Raw genomic sequence first — 22,983 nt, 5'->3', positions numbered from 1 at the left:
AGGCCATGAGCATGGGAGCGGGCTCTGCAGACCCCTTCCTACCTGCCTAAAGTTGGGAGGGTCACAGTCAGGAGAGGCCAGCCAGACCCTCAGAGAGTGGAAGCTGGGCTCAGAAGGGGCATAAGAGATGAAGTGGGTACCCAGGGCCCCTGCCTCTCTTCCCAGGAGCCTGTGGTAATGGCTGCTTCTAGTATGAACCACTTGAGCCCCTGGAGAGTGGAGAGTCTCTGGCAATGGAGAACCCCTCAACCCTCACCCCGCTTTGTGTAAAGGTGTGAATTGTGGTCCATAGCCAGATAGAATTCAACCTTTAGCAGTGGCCTGAATCCCCCACACCATTCTCACCTTTTGTTTCATTTTGCCCAAGGCCTCTAGTTGGATTTACATATGTTAGGTGCATGTATAAGTCTCCCCTAAGGGCTTTTCTGGTTGGTCTAAGATATCTTGAGGGTAAAGACAGCCATTTCAAGGCCATTCTCTCTCTCCATATTAGAGTTTTCAGCTCTGATTACAACCATTAACTCCCCTATTTTTGCATACCTTTATTTATTTATTTATGAGACAGGTTCTCACTCTGTTGCCCAGGCTGGAGTGCAGTGGTGCAATGGTGGCTCACTGAAGCCTCGATCTCCCTGAGCTCAGGTGATTCTCCCACCTCTGTCTCCTGAGTAGCTGCGACTACTCAGCGTGCACCACCATGTTTGGCTAATTTTTTTGTAGTTTTTGTAGAGACGGGGTTTCACCATGTTGCCCAGACTGGTCTTGGACTCCTGGGCTCAAGTGGCCTCAGCTTCCCAAAGTGCTGGGATTACAGGCATGAGCCGATACTCCTGGCCTGGATACTTTTAGTTCAAATTTCTGTGAGAGAGATTGTGAAAGGTCCAGCTCATCTTTTCATATCCAGAAGTTCTGTAGGTTGCTGGGTAGACAGGATTGCTGCTCAAATCCAGGGCCCACCCCTTGTCCAATCTGCTATGGCCAGCAGGAGGGGTTGACAGTTGGCTTCTTTGGGGTGAGGGTAGAAAGCATGGTCACTTGAATATACAGTTCATTCATTTAGTAAATACTTGGGTGTCTCTATGCCACACATTGTGCTAGATTTCTTTTTTATAAGTCAAAACCATGGAATCCATCTTAGATTGGCAAGTAATCTTTCTGTTTGAGTAAGGGTTAAGTATAAAAACTAATCTGAAATTGTTGTACAGATTTTCACCTGTAGTCTCTACCAACTGACCCTTTCCCCCTTTTAGAAAACCAGAGCTCATTTAGTCCAACTCAATGTGATAATTTCTTTCTGCAAAGTGCCAAATAGTATTTTAGGTTTTGTAGGCCTTATAGGCTCAACTATGCAACTACTCAATTTTGCCCTTATGGTGCAAATGCAGCCATTAACAAGTGGGCGTGGCCGTGTTCCAATAAATCTCTAAAAAACAGGCAATAGACAGATTTTATCCAAGGGCTGTAGCATGCCAGCCTTTGCTCTAGAACATCTCTAGCAGGTCATCTTTTCTGATAGGGACCTGACTCCTTCATAAGGCAACTTGCTCCATCTCAAGACAACTACCACTATTTGGGGTGTTTTTAAAACCATTCTATTTTGTTGAAACCTCCACAACTATAATTTTTAAAAATTGATTTCAGGCTGGGTGCGGTGGCTCATGCCTGTAATCCCAGCACTTTGGGAGGCCGAAGCAGGTGAATCACAAGGTCAGGAGTTCAAGACCAGCCTGGCCAACATGGTGAAACCCCATCTCTACTAAAAATACAAAAAATTAGCTGGGCATGGCGGCGGGTGCCCATAATCCCAGCTACTCAGGAGGCTGAGGCAGGAGAATGGCTTGAACCCGGGAGGCAGAGGTTGCAGTGAGCCGAGATCATGCCACTGCAGTCCAGCCCAGGCGACAGTGTGAGACTCCATCTCAAAAAAAAAGAAAAAAAAAAATTGATTTCAGGCTGTACTGCATTATGACTGCGCCTGTGAATAGCCACTGTACTCCAGCCTGGGCAACATAGGAAGACCCCGTATCTAAAAAATAAAATAAAATTTACTACAGGTTCACAAAAGGCATAAAGAATAATATAATGAATATCCATAAGAAACGACACATTTCTCAAATAGCCAAAGCCTCCTATATATCTTCTCTCGTTTATCATTCATAGGTATGTATTTATTCCTGTGCTAGTGATTTGCATATTGTTAAGCAATATAAAATGTTTTGTAAATGGTGTCATCATACTATATATGTATTCCTTTAAAACTTGTTTTCTTTATTGTTGTCACTGGCTTTTGGTCTCTCCTGCATGTTGGAACGAATCATTTCAATCCAGCCTTCTCCCTTCTTTCAATCCTAGCCCAGGCTAGGGCCGTGTTCACTTTCTTAGGAGATCCCTCATGGAATCAAACCTCTGACTAGCAAGCAGATAATCTAGGTCTCCCTACGTCCTGTCTTTGGTCCCTTGAATCCCCTATGAAACCCTACTCTATTTCATTTTATTGGTTTAGCACAGGGTCCAAACCAGGGTGATTCTGAATCTTAATTATGTCCCTCCTGATTTTGTGTCTTCTTTCAAGATACTGATAAGCTATTTGGACCAGGGCAAAAGACTGAGGCATAGCATGTTTCCAGGTTGACGTTGATCTGTTAATAAGCCTTCCCCAAGTACATTTCACCAAGTTGTAGACCCACCTGACTGTACAGACAGCTGGCATTTTTCTATCTTGTTAGGAAGGATCTTATTCAATAGCAATAAATAAATAAATAAATAAATAAATAACACCTTTCATGTGCAAAGGGTTGTGGGTGACACAGAGATAAAACATGTGAATTCTGCTCTTAAAAACGCTTGGCTATTAGGTGAAACAAAAGGCCTACCTAAAAAATAGCAATGCAGGAAATGCTATGAGACTTCCACAAACATATCACTGAAATCAAGATACAAAGGACTAATATCCACCCGCCTAGTTACCCCATCAAAAAGGAAAACAGATTTTTTTCATAACTTTCTGTGAATCTATAATCATTTCCCAAATAAAATGTTCACATACAAAAAAGGAAAACAGGTTTCAGCAGTTGATGTGACTGTTTGTCTCTAAGAAAACAGAGACTCCTTCCTTTTCAATAAATGTTTCTAACCCATCTGTTTAAAAGTCAATTCCAGAATTTTGTCAGGAATTAGCATCAATTTTACCTGCAATTGTGAGGATCTTGTCTTTCTCCATTTCAGAAAGTCAGGGTAACATCTACCCTTCTTTAGTGTTCCTATTCCCGTCATTCTCTAAGATTAATAGTACAGGCACACCTCATTTTATTGCACTTTGCAGATATTGCCAGATATTGTACTTTTTACAAATTGAGGGTTTGTGGCAACCCTATATCAATCAAGTCTGTCAGTGCCATTTTTCCAACAGTATGTGCTCACATTGTGCCTCTGTCACATTCTGGTAATTCTCACAATATTCCAGACTTTTTAATGATTATTATATGTTATGGTGATCAGTGATCTTTGATGTTACTATTGTAATTGTTTTGGGGTGTCACAAACCATGCCCAGAGATGAAAGTGAAATTAATCAATAAATGTTGTGTGTGTTCTGACTGTTCCCCCATCTCCTTCACCTTGGGCCTCTTTATTCCCTGAGACACAACAATATTGAAATTAGATCAATTAATAACCCTACAATGGCCTCTTAAGTGTTCAAGTGGAAGGAAGAACCACACATCTCTCACTTTAAATCAAAAGCTAGAAATGGTTAGGCTTAGTGAGGAAGGCATGTTGAAAGCCATGGTAGGCTGAAAGCTAGGCCACTTGCTCCAAACATTTAGCCAAGTTATGAATGCAAAGTAAAAGTTCTTGAAGGAAATTAAAAGTGCTACTCCAGGCTGGGCGTAGTGGCTCACCCCTGTAATCCCAGCACTTTGGGAGGCCGAGGCAGGAGGATCACTTGAGACCAGGGGTTCAAGACCATCCTGGGCAACAGAGCAAGACTATCTCTACAAAAAATTTTTTTAATTAGCCTGATGTGGTGGTACGCACCTGCAGTCTTAGCTACTTGGGAGGCTGAGGTGGGAGGATCACTTGAACCCAGAAGTTTGAGGTGCTACTCCAGTAAACACATGAATGATAAGGAAAGCAAGACAGGATTATTGCGGATACAGGAAAATTTAAGTGGTTTGGGTAGAAGATCAAACCAGCTACCACATTCCCTTAAGCCAAAGCCTAATTCATAGGCAGGTCTTAAATCTCTCCAATTCTATGATGGCTAAGAGAGGTGAGGAAGCTACAGAAGAAAAGACGGAAGCTAGTGGAGGTTGGTTCATGAAGTTTAAGTACAGAAGCCATCTCCATAACAAAAAAATGCAAGGTGAAGCAAAAGTGCTGATGGAGAAGCTGCAGCAAGTTGTCCAGAAGATCTAGCTAAGATCGTTGATCAAAGTGACTGTTCAATAACAGATGCTCAATGTAAATGAAACAGCCTCTTACTGGAAGAAGATGCCATTTAGCACTTTCCTACCTAGAGAGGAGAAGTCAATGCCTGGCTTTAAAAAACAGGCTGGCTCTTGTTAGGGGCTAGTGCAGCTAGTGACTTTAAGTTGAGGCCAGTGCTCATTGACCATTCTGAAAATTCTGGGGTCCTTAAGAATTATGGCAGATCTCCTCTGCCTGTGCTCTATAAATGGAACAACAGTGCCATGACAGCACATCTGTTTGCAGTTACGGTTTACTGAATTTTTTAAGCCCATTGTTGATACCTACTGCTTAAAAGATTCCTTTCATAATATTACTGCCCATTGACAATGCATTTGTTCACTCAAGAGCTCTCTGATGGAGAAGTACAAGGAGATTAATGATTTCATGCCTGCTAACCCAAGATCAGTTCTGCAGCCTATGGATCAATGAGTAATTTTGACTTTCAAGTCTTATTATTTAAGAAATACATCTCGTAAGGCTAGAGCTGCCATAGATAGTGATTCCTCTCATGGATCTGGACAAAGTAAATTGAAAACCTTCTGGAAAAGATTCACCATTATAGATGCCATTAGGAATATTCATGATTCATGGGAGGAGGTCAAAATATTAACATGAACAGGAGTTTGGAAGAAGTTGATTCCAAACTCCATAGATGACTTTGAGGGGTACACTACTTCAGTGGAGGAAGTAACTACATATGTGGTGGAAATAACAAGAGAAGTAGAATTAAAAGTGGAGCCTGAAGATGTGACTGAATTGCTGCAATCTCATGATAAAACTTGAATGGATGAGGACTTGCTTCTTATGAATGAACAAAGAAAGTCCTTTCTTAAAATGGAATCTACTCCTGGTGCAGATGCTGTGAACATTGTTGAAATGACAACAAAGGATTTCGAATATTACATAAACTTAGTTGATAATGACAAGTTAATGGGTGCAGCAAACCAACATGGCACGTGGATACATATGTAACAAACCTGCACATTGTGCACATGTATCCTAAAACCTAAAGTATAATAAAAATAAATAAAAAATAAATAAAAAATAAAAAAAAACTTAGTTGATAAAGGAGAGGCAGAGTTTAAGAGGACTGACTTCAATTTTTTTTTTTTTTTTTTTTTTTGTAGAGACAGGGTCTCCCTATGTTGCCCAGGCTGGTCTTGAACTCCTAGGTGCAAGCAATCCTCCTACCTCAGCCTTCCAAAGTGTTGGGATTACAGGCACAAGCCATCACGCCCAGCCTACATTGTTTTTTTAAGACATAATGCTATTGCATGCTTAGTAGACTACAGTATATTGTAAACATAACTTTTTTTTTTTTTTTTTTTTTGAGGTAGGATCTCACTCTGTTTCTCAGTCTGGAGTGCAGTGGCATGAACATATATAGCTCACTTCAGCCTCCAACTCCCTGGGTTCAAGTGATTCTCCCACCTCAGCTTCCCAAGCAGCTGTAACTATCAGCATAACTTGTATGAACCAGGAAACAAAAAATTTATGTGACTCGTTTTAGTGCGATATTTGCTTTATTGTTGAGGTCTAGAATCAAACCCACAATATCTCCGAGGTATGCCTGTAATATATAGCTGCTGCTGCTGATAGTGGGAAGACAGTCCTAAGCCCCATGATCACAATACAGTGTAACGAATGCTTTTATACGTTCTGTATAGGATGCAATAGGAATAAAGAGGAAGGGCTTGGGGACGGGCGTGGTGGCTCACGTCTGTAATCCCAGTACTTTAGGAGGCCGAGGTGGGCGGATCACTTGCAGCCAGGAGTTCGAGACCAGCCTGGCCAACATGGCGAAACCCCATCTCTACTAAAAATACAAAAAATTAGCTGGGTGTGGTGGTGCGTGGCTGTAGTCCCAGCTACTCGGGAAGCTGAGGCAGGAGAATAGCTTGAACTCAGGAGGCGGAGGTTGCAGTGAGCCGAAATTGCACCACGGCACTCCAGCCTGGCAACAGAGTGAGACTCCATCTCAAAAAAAAAAAAAAAAGGAAGGGCCTACACCCCTATTTTGTTTTAAACACTGGAAGAACAGCAGCTTTTGCAATGATTTCTGGGAGAAAGGAGTGTAAGGTTGGACTCCGGAAGGGAGACCAGCTTGCATCTGCTGGGCAGTCACCTCAGGCATTAAAACAGACATCCCCCAAAAAACCCTTACAAGGAACAGGAAATGTTTCAGGTGTTTCAGCAACTTTAGGTGTTCTGAAAGTTTTTCAATCTTTCTGGAAGTGAAGCTACCCATTGCAACACCTGTTCAGGTGTCAGATGTCTGCAACCAGAGCCAAAATTAAGTGTCCCCCAGGTACCCATCACTGGCACACTATCCAGGCTCCAGTCAAGGGGCAGGGAAGCAAGAGCTGGTGGTCGCTGGGGACAGTGATTTCCAAAGGTGTGGCCTCCCCCCATCAGGGCACCTGGTGCCCTTTCATAGCTCTGCCTCCACCTCTGCCTTTAGGACCCCAACCAGCTCATTCGTGCCAGTGCCCTCCGTGTCCTCTCTAGCATCCGTGTGCCCATCATAGTGCCCATCATGATGCTAGCTATCAAGGAAGCCGCCTCGGACATGTCACCCTATGTGCGGAAAACAGCTGCCCACGCCATCCCTAAACTGTACAGGTATGCCCCAGCCCTGTCCCACGCTCCCCAGGAGGCTGGCTCCTAAGTTCCCAACCCGCCCCTGGCCTTTCCTAAGTCTTGCCTGCTGCTTCTCAGAGGGTTTGAGGAGGGTAGTTTGGGGGACTGACAGAGATGGAGGAGAACAAGGTTGGGGTGCAGGAGGTGAGCATGGCTTGGACAGATATTGGGAAGGCTGGGGCTGAGAGTGACAAATTCCCCTCGCTGATTTCTCCCTCAGTTTGGACTCTGACCAGAAGGATCAGCTGATAGAAGTCATTGAGAAGCTTCTAGCTGACAAGACTACGGTGCGTGTATAGGGGCGCTCCGGGAGGGGCGGTGACCGGACGCCGGCCTTCCACCCTTCGCGTTCACCTTCTCGTCTTTGTTCTTTCCCCAGCTGGTGGCGGGCAGCGTGGTGATGGCCTTCGAGGAGGTGTGCCCGGAGCGCATCGACCTGATTCACAAAAACTACCGGAAACTCTGTAACCTGCTGATCGACGTGGAGGAGTGGGGCCAGGTGGTCATCATCAGCATGCTCACTCGCTACGCCCGCACGCAGTTCCTGAGCCCCACCCAGAACGTGAGTGGGCCCAGCCCGGGCAGAGCGGGCGGAAGTGTGTCCCGGGGAGGCGCCCACAGACCCGTTGGTCTCCCCGTCCAGGAATCCCTGCTAGAGGAGAACGCGGAAAAAGCCTTCTACGGCTCAGATGAGGACGAGGCCAAGGGCGCGGGGTCTGAGGAGACGGCCGCCGCGGCCCTCCCCGCCCGAAAGCCCTATGTCATGGACCCCGACCACCGGCTGCTGCTGCGCAACACCAAACCCCTGCTGCAGAGCCGCAGCGCCGCGGTGGTCATGGCGGTGGCGCAGCTCTACTTCCACCTGGCGCCCAAGGCGGAGGTGGGCGTCATCGCCAAGGCGCTAGTGCGCCTGCTGCGCAGCCACAGGTGCGCTCCGCCCCCGGCCCCGCCCCCTCCCTCGCCTCACGCCCGGCCCCACGGGCTGCCAGGCTCCGCCCCCTCACGCCCAATAGCCGCTTCCACCTCTGCCCACCCGCTCCACACTGACCGTAGTCTTGCCCTCCGCGCTGGTCCTCTCCCTGCAACGACTTGCCCCACCTTTTCCCCTCCTCCGCTGACCCTTGCCCCAACCGAGAGGCCCGGGGTGCTCTGACCCGTCCTCTCCGCAGTGAGGTGCAGTACGTTGTGCTCCAGAACGTGGCCACCATGTCCATCAAGCGCCGGGTGAGCCTGCGACCGCGGCCTGTCCTCGCTGTCCGAGGGCCGCTTCTGCGGGCACTGGAGGCGTTGTCGGGGCTGGGACCGGGGCCGGGGAAAGGGAAGATGGAGGAGTACCCTGGCTGTGCAGAGGATGGGGCAGGGGAGGCTCCAAATACAGGTAGGGAGCAGGGCCTGGATTCTGAGCGGCCGCTGAGGAGATGCCCAGTGGAAAAAGAGCTGGTCAGGTCTGAGATGGACGAGGGAAGACTTGAGGAGTGGAGGGCAGTGGTGAGGAGGGAAGGATCCTGGGCGCTGGGTCAGGATAGGAGGGGTGTCTCTGGGCAGCGAGGCAGGCCTGGGGCTTCGGTGGAGCTCCCTGGCTGCCTCTCTTGTGCCAGGGTATGTTTGAGCCCTACCTGAAGAGCTTCTACATCAGGTCCACCGACCCCACCCAGATCAAGATCCTGAAGGTGAGTGAGGGACAGAGGTGCATGTGCCTCCCAGCCCTCCCCACCCCATGTACCCACTCAGATAACTCACAGTGGCCCCCCTGGTGCCTGCCTATTTCTGGGGCTCAGCCCAGGAGCCCGTGACTGCCCCAGCTGGAGCTGTTTGTTCAGGGAGCTGGGCTGAGGGTCATGGAGAGAAGGGAACTGCTCTTTGCCTAGTACCTGGTATACACCTGCTACTCTTCATAAATGAAGTAACCTGATATCACCTCATAATAATCCCAGGATGTGTACATTATATTCCTTTTATAAAAATATAGACTCTGGCCGGGCACAGTGGCTCACGCCTAATCCCAGCACTTTGAGAGGCCGAGACAGGCAGATCGCCTGAGGTCAGGAGTTCAAGACCAGCCTGGCCAACATGGCAAAACCTCGTCTCTACTAAAAATACAAAAATTAGCCAAGCGTGGTGGCAGGTGCCTGTAATCCCAGCTACTTGAGAGGCTGAGGCTGGAGAATCGCCTGAACCTGGGAGACAGAGGTTGCAGTGAGCTGAGATTGTGCCATTGCACTCCAGCCTGGGTGACAAGAGTGAAACTCCATCTCAAAAGAAAAAAAAAAACACTCTGGGAGGTAACTGCTCCAGGTCACATAATTCTGCTGACTCCAAGGTTCACGCTTTTCTCTCCCACCCACGGTGTTATGGCCCCCACACACCTGCCCCCTCACACTCTCCTGCAAACATTCGCGGACAAGGAAAGTGGCAGGAGCCCATACCTCCATTTGATTCCTGCTCTGCTGCCTCATTATTGAGTGATTTCCTTCAGCAACAGTTAATCCTCCTAACCCTTGTGAACATCCACTATGTTCTAGGGGTACATGATGGAGCAAACTAATCAGGGACCCTGCCTTTGTGGAGCTTACAGATGTGGGGAGGAGGAGACATTAAGCAGTTAATCACAAGGCAAATGTAAAAGTCCATTTACAAAATATGGAAGAAAGTGTGGAGAGCTATAAGGGCATAAAATAGGGAGACCTCATCTAGTCTGGTGCCAGGGAAGTTTTCCTGGAGGATATGAGACTTGAGCTGAAGCCTGAGAAATGAACATGAATTATGTGGGGACAGAAATGGGAAGAACTGCTCCACGCAGAGGAAACAGCATCTGTGAAGACCCTGGGTTAGAAAGTGGAGTGGGATTGAGGCCTGGAAGACAAGGGGGAGAGTGATGGGAGATGGGAGGTAGACAGCAGGCAGATCATCCAGGGACTTACAGACCATGGTGAATACGATGGTCTCCATCCTGAAAGCAATAGGAAGCTTTACGTTTTCAATGCAGTAGGGAGGTGATATGGTCATACTGTAAGCATACTGTGTAAGGAATCCACTTAAGAGGCAAACTGGTCCTCTTGCTTTTTAGACACGTTTCATAACCTGTCAATTCCCTCATCAGTCTGAGGATGATGCAGGGCTGTCATGAGGATTGTTTTCTGGTCTGTGAAGTGTATTTGGAATGAAAGCACAGAAAGCCCACTGGCCACCCCACCCATTTTCTGCCTCTCCACTCCTCCCTGCAGCTGGAAGTGCTGACCAACCTGGCCAATGAGACCAACATTCCTACTGTCCTACGGGAATTCCAGGTACAGGCCAGCTCCCAGCCAGAAGGGCCTGGGAGAGGGGCCCATCAGATCCTTGTGCCCTGGTGGGTCAAACCTCCTCTTATGAGCCCAAAGCTGGAGAAACTATTATCTTACATTCCCGTTCCAATGTGTTTGGCTAGCTTTGGGCCAAGGAATCACTGGATTGGGGGTGGAGGTGTTGCCCCCTTTCCTAAGTCATAGTCACCGGCATGATAAGCCATAAAATGAAGGGCCACAGCCTTCTTGAAGGTCACCCTCAAGCCTGCAGAGTCACTGAGGGATTTCTTTGTCATATCCCACAGACCTATATTCGCAGCATGGACAAGGACTTTGTGGCAGCCACAATCCAGGCCATTGGACGCTGTGCAACTAACATTGGCCGAGTCCGTGACACCTGCCTCAATGGCCTGGTGCAGCTGCTATCCAACCGTGATGGTCAGTGTTTGCCTGAGTATCTAACCGTGATGATCAGAGGGTGTCTGCCTAGACACAATATGTATCCATTGGTCTGTCTGTCTTGATCAGGGCCCAAGTGTTCCTACACTTCTGAAGGCTGCTAGAGAAGTGAAGGGGGTTGAGAGAAAGAGCCAAGAGTCTGGGGCATTGCAGGTGTGTCTGTCCACCTGAGTGTGGCCATCTGACTGTCTTGGGGTCCACACACTCATTTTTGTTCCGTAGAGCTTGTGGTTGCAGAGTCAGTGGTCGTCATTAAGAAATTGCTACAGATGCAGCCAGCACAACATGGAGAGATCATCAAACACTTGGCAAAGCTTACAGACAACATCCAGGTGAGGGAGAAGCCATATTTTCACTCCCCACTTCAAGGTCCTCCCCATGATTTCAAGACTGTATAATTAAATATGCTAGCCTTATCAAAAGTAACTTCCAAACCTTAGGTCTTCAGGTGGAAGGAGGAGAGACACTGGACCATATGACCCTGATCTTGTTACCCCGATTTGCTTTCCCTTTGGAGACCCTCAGTGAGCACCGTGGACTTTACTGCTACTCTTGCTTTTTCTCTAAAGCTCTGGCCAACCATGGTTGAGTGACAAATCTTGTGTTTTTCTATTGCACTGCTAAGCTGAAACATCTAAACAAGGCATTCCCAAAGATTCCGGAGAGTAACATGGAAATAAAGCACTGAGGGTACAATGAATCCAGAAAGTCAATCTTTTACATCATGACTGACTTAGGGTCTTGAAAGCTCTATGCTAATGAAGCCCTAGGGAAAAGGGGAAATGCTGTCCAGGAAATGTCTACTTTTAACCTCTCTCTCTCTCCCACCACCCCAAACTCCCATTTCCAGAGAACCCATAATACAATAGGCCAGCACAGATGAGGAGTGCTGTTGCCCTGGAAGTCCACAATCCTACCCACCCACTTTCCCATATTTACCCATCTTCACTCCTCTCCCACAACCACAGGTGCCCATGGCCCGAGCCAGCATCCTGTGGCTCATCGGAGAGTACTGTGAGCATGTCCCCAGGATTGCACCTGATGTCTTAAGAAAAATGGCCAAGTCATTCACAGCAGAGGAGGATATTGTCAAGCTGCAGGTTATCAACCTGGCAGCCAAGCTCTACCTGACCAACTCTAAACAGGTAAAGATTAAGAGATGACCCCCCCAGATACTCTGGTCCCCAGAAACTCCCTAGACAGTATTCTTTTGGCCCTCCCTAGGCAGGGCTGAACTCTAGCTCCTATTTTGGAAAAGAAGAATCAGGGAAGGTGGCTGGTCTGCCCACATAACCAATGCTACCCCAGTGCCCACAGCTATTCTGGGGACTCAAAGACCTTGTAGTGCTGGTGGTCACTGTTGAAGAGACTCTCCTATGAAGCTGTGACCTCCAGTCTGCTAGTACAAGAGTCCTGTCTGCCACCTTGGAACTCTGGGGCTGTGAAGAACCACAGTTGATTGGGATAAGGGAAGGGCCCCACAGTGGCAGGTACTGATGGGAGAACATGCATCCCAGATGTGGTCTGTGCTTCTTCCCAAAGCTTGACAATGCCTGGCCAGTCTGCCAAAGATAAGGGGGTGAGTCTCTGCTTGGGCTTGGGTGGTGCTGGTGGCCACTGTCATTCCCAAGGTGAAAGGTTATAAGAGATACATAGCCAAGGATGAGGCTCAACTAAGTTGTAGTATCAGGGTGTTCAGAGCCTCCTACCTGTCTCCTGAAATGGTTCCAGGAGATTCTCCTAAAATGAAGCATAATGTGCTGAGCTTTTCAAGGTGTCAGGAACATCAAACACCATGACAATTTCCACACTCTCCCACTCAGTTAAGCGGGACAGGGATTGGCAAACTACTGCCCATAGGCTGAATTTGGCCTATTCCTGTTTTTGTAATAAAGTTTTGTTGGAACACAGCCCTGCTCATTCATTTACAAATTACCTATGGCTGCTTTTGTGCTACAACAGCAGGGTTAACTACTTGCAACAGACTGTATTGCCCACAAAGCCTAAAATAGTTATTCTCTGGCCCTTTTATAAAGACTCTGCCAATCCTTGAAGCAAAACATCTGGCTAGGTGGCTGGGGTCTACAGATTTATAGCAGGGATATCCCCTGGAGACTCTAGCATCCCTGCCATGTCCACTGTGCATGGGAGTCTTTGGATGGTGGCACTTGTCTTTTTCAGTGGCTTCTTTGATCCATTGTGGCCAGAGTGAGCCCCAGAGGCTCAAGCTGAGGTAGGCAGGGCCACCAAGTGCTGGGACTCTAATCAGGAGTCAGAAAGGACAGCAGCTACATGTGGAGACAACTGATCTGTATAATTAAATATGTTAGCCTTATCAAAAGTAACTTCCAAACCTTAGGTCTTCAGGTGGAAGGAGGAGAGACACTGGACCATGTGCCCTGACCTTGTTATCAGTGTTGTGGGCAAAGCTGATTGGAGAGAGAAGTTAGAGGGAGAGAGAGCACCATGGGGAAGTGTTCAATTGTTGAACAAATATTTGTGTACTTCCTTTGTTCAGGTGGGAGGAAGGAGCAAGTGGGAGGAATGTTTGAAAAGATGAAGCAGCCTGGGTGGGGAGCCACCCAGGTAGGTGGGAGTCTGACATGCTCAGCACTGAGCCAGAGTCCTAAACCCCAGGATGGTGAGGTTGGCATGTTTTCATAAGCCTGGGCCTGTCCGCATGGCATTTCCCCAAGTTGTTACTGTAAGCTACATGTGCATTTGTTCATTTATTTAACATATAGGCCTACTATTTGCCTGGTACTGTGCTGCGTCCTAGGGATATGACAATGAGTGAGACACATTTACAGGCCTCCAGATACTCACAGCCAAGTAGGAGAAACAGGACAAAAATAAACATTTTAAACACAGCAGTAAGAGCTGTCATCAGGGTTGGCACAGCGAGCTGTGCGTATATACAGCTGAACCCTCCCCTAGGAAGGACCCCTGTCAGGGCACCCAGAGTAGGCTGTTCAGGCAAATGGACATTCATCTCCAGGGCGCCCTTCACCTGAAAGTGAGTTTTTGCAGACCCCCTAGAATGGTTGATTCAATAAAGATTTTTGTCCTCCCTTTCTTTCTCCTTTTTTCCCAGCCTCTTCTGGGAGTGGTATAGAAGGGGGAGTCCCTGGTGTACTAGGAGGGAGGTGGTTTGGATGCAGACATGACCATGCTTACAAAACAGTAGTGATGCTTCCCATCCTGGGACCATGGGTGGCAATCTGCCCAGCTAAAAGGCCACAGTAATCTCAGTCCTTCTCTCCAATTTGGACATGGCCCCACTGCATGCCAGATCCTGGCCCAGGATGAGGCCAAGGAAATGACCAAGATGAGGCCTCTGCCCTGCTATTGATCAGCAGATAATCAGATTCTAGACCAGAGGCCACAGAGGCATAACATGCAGGCTTAAGCAGGCGGTGGGGGAGCAGGGGATTGGTAGTCAAAGTGGCTATTACATCCACCTGGATATAGAACCTGGGGAAACTGCCTAGCAAGTTAGTTTGCTTTTATATGTCAGGTGAGATGTGTGGCAGGAGGGTCTGCCAGAGGCACAGTGGGATCTACAACCCTCCCATGTGACCGCCTTTACAGTGAATGGAAGATTCTGACAAATTTTGCAGAATTGCTTTTAAAAACGTAAACTTTTTTAATATTCTAAAGATAATACATGCTTATCATAGAACATTTGGAAAACTCAGAAAATTATAAGTTTAAACTATTAATAAGTCCACCACTTAGAAGACCACCATTAATTTTATATTTCCTTATTTTTTATTCCTACATATAGTCATTCAGAAGTTGTACATTTGTCTATTATCCAATATTTTAAACTTTTCTGCTTCTTTTCAGTGCTTTAATATTTAATACTTTTTTTTTTCCATTCACATTTCAATTAAAATTTTCACTTAGAATGTTCTCCAGGCTGGGTTCAGTGGCTCACACCTGTAATCCCAGCACTTTGGGAGCCCAAGGTGGGTGGGTCATTTGAGGTCATGAATTCAAGATGAGCCTGACCAACATGGCAAAACCCTGTCTCTACTAAAAGTACAAAAAAATTAGCTGGGTGTGGTGGTGTGCTGAAATCTCAGCTACTTGAGAGGTTGAGGCAGGAGAATTGCTTGAACCCAGGAGGTGGAGGTTACACTGAGCTGAGATGGCACCACTGCACTCCAGCCTGGGCCACAGAGCAAGATCCATCTCAAAAATAAATAAAAATTAAAAAGAATTTTCTCAATTTTTTTCTACTTTCACATTTTTAAATGAATTGTATTAGTTTTCTGCTACATAATAAATTACTATAAATTTGGTGGCTTCAAGCAACACACGTTTATTTTCTCAGTGTCTATGGGTCGAGAATTCAGGTATGGCTTAGTTAGATCCTATGCAAGGCTACAATTGAGGTGTTAGCCAAGGCTGAGTTTTTATCTGGAGGCTGTACTGGGGAAAGGTCCACTTCCAAGTCACATGGTGCCAGGATCCACTTCCTTGCAGTTGTAGGATTGTGGCCCTGGCTTCTTGCTGGCTGTCAGCTGGGGACTGCCCTTGCCTTCTAGAGGCCGTCCTTAGCTCATTGCCATATGGGCCTCCCAACACGGATGCTTAATTGCTCCAAAGCCACAAGGGAGAAAGTCTCCAGAGCCAGTCTGCTAGCAAGACTGTCTTCTTTTTATTTTTTAATTTTTATGGGTACATAGTAGGTGTATATATTTATGGGGTATGTGAGATATTTTGATACAGGCATACAATGCATAACAATCATCAGGGAATGGGGTATCCATCCTCTCAAGCATTTATCTTTTCTTTGTGTTAGAGACAATCAAATTATACTCTTTTAGTTATTTTTAAATGTATAATAAATTATTGTTGACTGTAGTCACCCTGTTGTGCTGTCAAATATTAGATCTTATGCATTCTGTCTAACTATAATTTTGTACCCATTAACCATCCCCACTTCCCCCTACCCACTACCCTTCTCAGCCTCTGGTAACCATCATTCTACTCTCCAACTCCATGAGCTCAATTCTTTTAATTTTTAGCCCTCACAAGTGAGAACATGTGAAGTTTGTTTTTCTGTGCATGGCTTATTTCACTTAAAATAATGACCTCTAGTTCTATCCATGTTGTTGCAAATGACAGGATCTCATTCTCTTTTATTCTTTTTTTATATTACTACATTGTGCATATGTACCATATTTTCTTTATCCATTTGTTGATAGACACTTAAGTTGCTTTCAAATCTTGGCTATGGTGAACAGTGCTGCAATAAACGTAGGAGTGCAGATATCACTTCAGTATGTTGATTTCCTTACTTTTGGGTATATACATAGCATTGGGATTGCTGGATCATATGTTAGCACTATTTTTAGGGTTTTTTGGTTTGTTTGTTTGTTTGTTTGAGATGGAGTCTTGCACTGTCACCCAGGCTGGAGTGCAATGGCATGATCTCAGCTCACTGCAACCTCCACCTCCCAGGTTCAAACGATTCTCCTGCCTCAGCCTCCCGAGTAGCTGGGATTACAGGCGCCTGCCACCAGGCCCGGCTAATTTTCATATTTTTAGTAGAGATGGGGTTTCACCATGTTGGCCAGGCTGGTCTCGAACTCCTGGCTGCAAGTGATCCGCCTGACTTAGCCTCCCAAAGTGCTGGGATTACAGGCGTGAGCCACTGCACCTGGCCTATTTGTAGTGTTTTTTTTGTTGTTGTTGTTTTGTTTTGTTTTTTGAGACGGTGTTTCACTCTTTTTTCCCAGGCTGGAGTGCAATGGCATGATCTCGGCTCACTGCAGCCTCCGCCTCCTGGGTGCAAGTGATTCTTCTGCCTCAGCCTCCCAAGTAGCTGGGATTACAGGTGCCTGCCACCACGCCCGGCTAATTTTTTGTATTTTTAGTAGAGACAGGGTTTCACCATGTTGGCCAGGATGGTCTTGATCTCTTGACCTCGTGATCTGCCCACCTCGGCCTCCCAAAGTGCTGGGATTACAGGCGTGAGCCACTGTGCCCGGCCTATTTTTAGTTTTTTAAGGAACCTCCAAACTGTTCTCCATAGACATTCCCACTAACAGTGTACAAAGGTTGCCTTTTCTCCATGTTCTTGTCAGCATTTGTTATTGCCTATCTTTTGGATATAAGCCTACTTGGGGTGAGATGATATATCATTGTTTTTTTGTTTTGTTTTGTTTTTTGAGACGGAGTCTTGCTCTGTCACCCAGGCTGGAGTGTGCAGTGGTGCGATCTCGGCTCACTGCAACCTCTGCCTGTGTGGTTCAAGTGATTGTCCTGCCTCAGCCTCCTGAGTAGCTGGGACTACAGGCGTGCACCACCACGCCCGGTTAATTTCTGTACTTTTAATAAAGATGGGGTTTCGCCATGTTGGTCAGGCTGGTCTCAATTCCTGACCTCAGGTGAACCGCCTGCCTCAGCCTCCCAAAGTACTGGGATTACAGGCATAAGCCACCGTGCCTGGCCTTTCATTGTAGTTTTGATTTGCATTTCCCTGATGCTCAATGATGTTGATCACCTTTTCATATACGTGTTTGCTATCTGTATGTCTTCTTTTGAGAAATGTCTATTCAGATCTTTTGCCCATTTTTAAATTGGATTATTGAATTTTTTTTCCTATTGAGTTGTTTGATCTCCTTACATATTCTGGTTATTAATCCCTTGTCAGATGGGTAGTTTGCAAATTTTTTTCTCCTATTCTGTGGCTTGTCTCTTTGTTGATTCCTTTGCTGTGCAGAACCTTTCTAACTTGATGTGATCCCATTTGTCTACTTTTGCTTTGGTTGCCCGTGCTTGTGGGGTATTACTCAAGAAATCTTTGCCCAGTACAATGTCCTGGAGAATTTCTCTAATGTTTTCTTTTAGTAGTTTCATAGTTTGAAGTGTTAGATTTAAGCTTTTAATCCATTATGATTTGATGTTTGCATATGGTGAGAGATAGGGGTCTGGTTTTATTCTTCTGCATATGGATGTCCCGTTTTCCCAGCGCCATTTATTGAAGAGACTCTCCTTTCCCTAATGTATGTTCTTGATACCTTTGTCAAAAATGAATTCACGGCCAGGCGTGGTGGCTCATGCCTGTAATCCCAGCATCTTGGGAGGCCAAGGCTGGTGGATCACCTGAAGTCAGGAGTTCAAGACCAGCCTGGCCAACATGGTGAAACCCCGTCTCTACTAAAAATACAAAAATTAGCTGGGCGTGGTGGCACGTGCCTGTAATCCCAGCTACTCGGGAGGCTGAGGCAGGAGAATCGCTTGAACCTGGGAGGCGGAGGTTGCAGTGAGCCAAGATCGCGCCATTGCACTCCAGCCTGGGGGACAAGAGCGAGACTTCATCTTCATCCCCCGCCCCCCAAAAAAAAGTAAATGCTACTGATTTTTTTTTTTTTTTGGAGACGGAGTTTTGCTCTTGTTGCCCAGGCTGGAGTGCAATGGTTTTTGTTTTTTTTTTTTTTTGAGACGGAGTTCTCACTCTGTTGCCTGGGCTCTGGACTGCAGTGACACGATCTCCGCTCACTGCAACCTCTGCCTCCTGGGTTCAAGCAATTCTCCTGCCTCAGCCTCCCGAGTAGCTGGTATTACAGGCATGCACCACCATGCCCAGCTAATTTTGTATTCTTAGTAGAGACAAGATTTCCCCATGTTGGTCAGACTGGTCTTGAACTCCTGACCTCAGGTATTCTGCCTGCCTCGGCCTCCCAAAGTGCTAGGATTACAGGTGTGAGCCACCGCGCCTGGCCAATGCTACTGATTTTTTTTGAGAAGGAGTCTCGCTCTGTCACCAGGCTGGAGTGCAGTGGCGCCATCTTGGCTCACTGCAATCTTCACCTCCCGGGTTCAAGCGATTCTCCTGCCTCAGCCTCCTGAGTAGTTGGGACTACAGGTGTGCACCACCACATCCAGCTAATTTTTGTATTTTTAGTAGAGACAGGATTTCACCATGTTGGCCATGATGGTCTTAATCTCTAGATCTCACGATCCACCTGCCTCAGCCTCCCAAAGTGCTGGGATTACAGGCATCAGCCACTGCACCCGGCCAATGCTACTGATTCTTATGTGGATTTTGTATCCTGCAACTTTACTGAATTTGTTTATTAGTTCTATTAGTTTTTTGGTGGAGTCCTTAGATTTTTTAAATATAAGATCATATCATCTGCAAACAAGGATAATTTGAATTCTTTTCCAATTTGGATACCCTTTATTTCTTTCTCCTGTCTGATTGCTCTAGCTAGAACTTCCAATACAGAGTCTTCTTAATAAAACATAATCATAGGATCATACATAGTCATATACCACCTTTGCCATATCCTGTTGGTTGGAAGCAAGTCTCAGGTTTTGCCCATATCCAAGGTGAGGGATTGCACAAAGGCATGAACACCAGGAGGCAGTTACTGGTGGGGAAGACCTTAGAATCTGTCTGCCACATCTATCTAGAGCTTAAACTTACTCATGTGTAATGTGTGAATTGAGGATGTATTTCAATTTTTTTTAATAGCCAGTTTTCTAAGCATGATTAGCTGGCAGCTGCAAGGTAGCATGTACGTTGGCATAGGTTATGGAAAGGGAGTCAGTGTTTCCCGCTTAAAATTCCTCCCTGACAACTGGAGCCTGTTGGTGAGGGGGAGCCTTGTTCTGTTCTTGGCATACTGGAGTGTATCTCAGAGGCCTTCTTGAACAGCCTGTAATTCCTGCACATCCTGGCTAGATGAGGTGCGGGTCTTGGTGGTGCACACAGGATGCCACAATCCACAGGGAATGGCCCCTTGGGGTGGAGAAGGGTAATGAATTATTATAGACAAATCCTGCAGTGTTGAGGTGGTGGGCCAGCCCCTTCTTGTGTTGGTTGTTAACATGCAGTTAAGGCTGTGGACAGATGGATCCAAATACCAAACAGTTCTTTCTAGAACTAGGCAAGGACTTGAAGGAGGGAGTCTGTGATCAGCCAGCTGGGAAATCTGTGGAGGAAGACATTGTCCAAACCAAAAGAGGGATCAGCAGCCTCTTGATAATCCACCATGTTGGTAAGGACATCCACTAGCCCTGGCCATTTAGATGGTGTCTGGCCAAGAGGGGCAGGTTGGTGATGAAATCTGTTGTGATGGCATCTTATTTTCATATTTTTAAGTCTATTCTATTAGGGGTGCATGGGATTGGGATTGCTTATCTGTGACTATAACAGTATCGGAGGTGCTGCTTTGCTGGAAGGGACTGAGCTGAAGAGGGCTTGTGGGCCAGATTGGAGGTAGGAATGTGGAATCACAGTGGCTCTCTAGAGTGGTGTGGGGCAATTCTGCCATAGCAGCTGCTCCGACTCTGGGTCAGCATCTGAGGGGCTTTGCCCCTTATGGACATCTGCTTGATGTCCCTGCCAGATTAGCTGGGTTAACCATGTCCAAAGCTGCGTGTAACAGTATGTCACCATAAACCTCAGGAAGAAGAGAGTCAGTTCCAGGCTCCCTCCTGCCAGCCCCTGATGCCCTTGGGCATTCTGGTTGTTGACTACTTGGTGGTTTTGATCTTGGTCACAAGCAATGGAAACATGGAGACCTGGGCCAGGGCAGGCTCCTTATGTCAGCAGGTAGGCAGTGAAGGGAAGCAGATGGGGTGCAGCTCCAGCAGATGCAGGCCTAGGTGCAGTACTGATGGGTTCCTTGGCCTGGGAAAAGCCCCTTAATGATCCTGCTTCTTTTCTGTAAAATGGGGGCAATAATGCCTACCTCTCAGAAGGCTTGGGGAGATTAGATGAGCTAGTGTGGAGCACCTAGCACAGAGTTGGTGCCAGAAGGCACTTGATAAGTGATGGCTGCTACCACTGTTGCCATGTTAAGGCAGGTTAGATTAGGCCAAGATCATGGCAGAAATGGAGAGATTTTAGGTCTGCAGTTGTAGCTTCCCTGACTGCAGACTGTGAACCCTACATGACCTTGGCAAATGCATGGGCAGCTGCAGTTTGCCTTGATGTCATTAGAAGCTTCCAGGGAAGGATAAAGACCTCTGAGACCCCTGGGCTGCTCAGAATCTACTAAGTGGGTGGATAGGGCATGAGGGAGGCCCCTGCCAAAGGGACCCGTTTAACCGCCCTGTCTTTTTGTTGTCTAATTCCCCCTGGGTGGTGGAGCCTGGAAACTGAGGTCCAGCAGAGCATTCCAGACTTCCACATACCCTGCTGCCCTGGAGTAAAGAGGCTGGACAGGCCTGGAGTGGTAGGGACCACAAACCTAGGGAAGAATGGAGTCCAGAGCCAGGAGTGAGGAAGGTCCAAAAGGAAAACCTCTTTTGTTGGCCCAAGGCCAGTTGTCAAAGTTGGGATCATCAGGAAGCATGGCCAGAGAGATGAGAGAAAATTCTGAGCCCTGAACAAGGGCAGGTGGGGAGGGACAGCTGGGTGGAAGCAGCTGGTCCTAAGCAGGGAGAGGAGACATTCTGCCTGCAAGTGTCGGCTTAAAGAATCTGTTTCTGAGCCTCCTGTGTCCCCACCCCCCCGTCAGCTGACCCACCTCTTCCTGTTCCTCCAGACCAAGCTGCTGACCCAGTATGTGCTGAGTCTGGCCAAATATGACCAGAACTATGATATTCGCGACCGGGCGCGCTTCACCCGGCAGCTCATCGTCCCTTCCGAGCAGGGTGGGGCCCTCAGCCGCCATGCCAAGAAGCTCTTCCTGGCACCCAAACCAGCTCCAGTCTTGGAGTCATCCTTCAAAGGTGGGAACTGAAATCAAGGGTAACCTTCCTAGGGGAATGGAAAGGAACTGGCCAGAGTCTCTGCCCCAGACCTTCCTGAGGCCCCTAGCCAGGCACCAGGCTTCTTTGGGCAGTCCTGCTCCCTGGCTCACTCCTTTTGTCCCTCCTGTGGCACCAGGAATTACTCTTTCACCTGCCCACAACCACTGCCAGCATCATCTCACCTGAGGGTCTGCCTTCCCAGCCAGGATGGACTCCTGCCTCCTCTCCTCTCAGGCTCCCTTTTCCATCTCCCTCCCTGAGCAGACACTAGGCTTTGGAATACATACCAAGATCTTAAATACCAAGGACCCAGGAAGGCAGAAAGCAAAACAACACACAAAGGAGAGGTGTATATTTTTATAAAGGTCCTGAGAAAGCAGTTGCCTGCATTCTGTGAGCCTAGTCACTACAGTCAGTTCAAATCCCAGGCCCCACGGCTTCAGCCTTGCCTCTGTTCCTGGGCTTGGTCCTTAAGGCCTCTTTTCCCAAGACAAGGGCCCTGAGATGGGCCTGGGAGGGAAGGGTCCTCCCGCTGCCTCTCTGGACCCCAGGAGTGGAAGCCAGGAACCTACACAGAAGAGAGCCTCCTTCACAAAGCTCAGTTCTTCTGGGTATCTTTTCATTCTTTTTCTCTTTCCTGGACCTCACGAATGGGGAGATTCTGAGGGTGGGCATAGCTTTGAAATTCTCCCAGGAAGAAGGCAACAGTCCCTTTCTCCCCGACACCATCCTCACTCACAGGCCTGTGCTGCCCTCCTCCAGCGGTGCCTCACCTCTGACCTGGACTTCCACACACTCATGCTCTGACTGTTCATCCCTCCCCGCTAAGTCCAGAGCCTGACTAGACGTGCTTCCTGAGCAGACAGGCCGGCAGCATCTGTGGGCCCAGAGTCTCCTCCTGCCCACCTCTGTAGGCTACCTTTCCCTGGCCCTCAGTCCCTGCTCTGGCCTGGCCAGACAGCCTTTTCTTCCAGCAAGTGGGCCTAAAGGTGCAGTCAGGGTGGAAGAGCCATTAGGGCACACATCCATCTCTTTCCCCTACCCACCTGGGAAGACCCAACCAGAATCACGACCCAGCCCCACCTGGGAAACAGCTCTCAGAGCTTTCCCTCACTGCTGCTACCTGCCTGACCTCTAAACCTATCCCTAGACCGGGACCACTTCCAGCTGGGCTCACTGTCCCACCTGCTCAATGCCAAGGCCACAGGCTACCAGGAGCTCCCAGACTGGCCGGAGGAAGCCCCAGACCCATCTGTGCGCAACGTGGAGGTCAGTGGGATGGAGGGTTGAAGTGTGTGTCTGTGTGTGTGTGTGTGTGTGTGTGTGTGTGTGTGTGTGTGTGTGTCTGTTGGTGGGGGCAGACAGAAGGGAGCCCTGGCAGTGCCGGCCCAGCCCTCCTAACACCCTCC

The 22,983-nt window shown here is 47.6% G+C and overlaps 1 protein-coding gene across 3 annotated transcripts in view; it reads left to right on the top strand.

Moving 5' to 3' along the window:
• The window catches only part of AP3B2 (adaptor related protein complex 3 subunit beta 2), a 50,410-nt gene that overhangs the window by 21,096 nt on the left and 6,331 nt on the right, over positions 1-22,983 (top strand). For all 3 annotated transcript variants that reach the window (XM_055277384.2, XM_055277386.2, XM_055277385.2), the window contains 12 exons: positions 6,931-7,091; positions 7,330-7,396; positions 7,489-7,671; positions 7,753-8,036; positions 8,279-8,333; positions 8,708-8,779; positions 10,334-10,396; positions 10,699-10,831; positions 11,075-11,184; positions 11,821-11,997; positions 21,367-21,553; positions 22,725-22,843. In XM_055277384.2, coding sequence (XP_055133359.1) covers positions 6,931-7,091; positions 7,330-7,396; positions 7,489-7,671; positions 7,753-8,036; positions 8,279-8,333; positions 8,708-8,779; positions 10,334-10,396; positions 10,699-10,831; positions 11,075-11,184; positions 11,821-11,997; positions 21,367-21,553; positions 22,725-22,843 — 1,611 coding nt within the window. The remainder of the gene's footprint in view (positions 1-6,930; positions 7,092-7,329; positions 7,397-7,488; positions 7,672-7,752; positions 8,037-8,278; positions 8,334-8,707; positions 8,780-10,333; positions 10,397-10,698; positions 10,832-11,074; positions 11,185-11,820; positions 11,998-21,366; positions 21,554-22,724; positions 22,844-22,983) is intronic.

The sequence above is a fragment of the Symphalangus syndactylus genome, chromosome 5 (assembly GCF_028878055.3).
Source record: "Symphalangus syndactylus isolate Jambi chromosome 5, NHGRI_mSymSyn1-v2.1_pri, whole genome shotgun sequence".
Taxonomy (NCBI): Eukaryota; Metazoa; Chordata; class Mammalia; order Primates; family Hylobatidae; genus Symphalangus; species Symphalangus syndactylus.
This window is presented reverse-complemented; position numbering and strand designations above follow the sequence as displayed.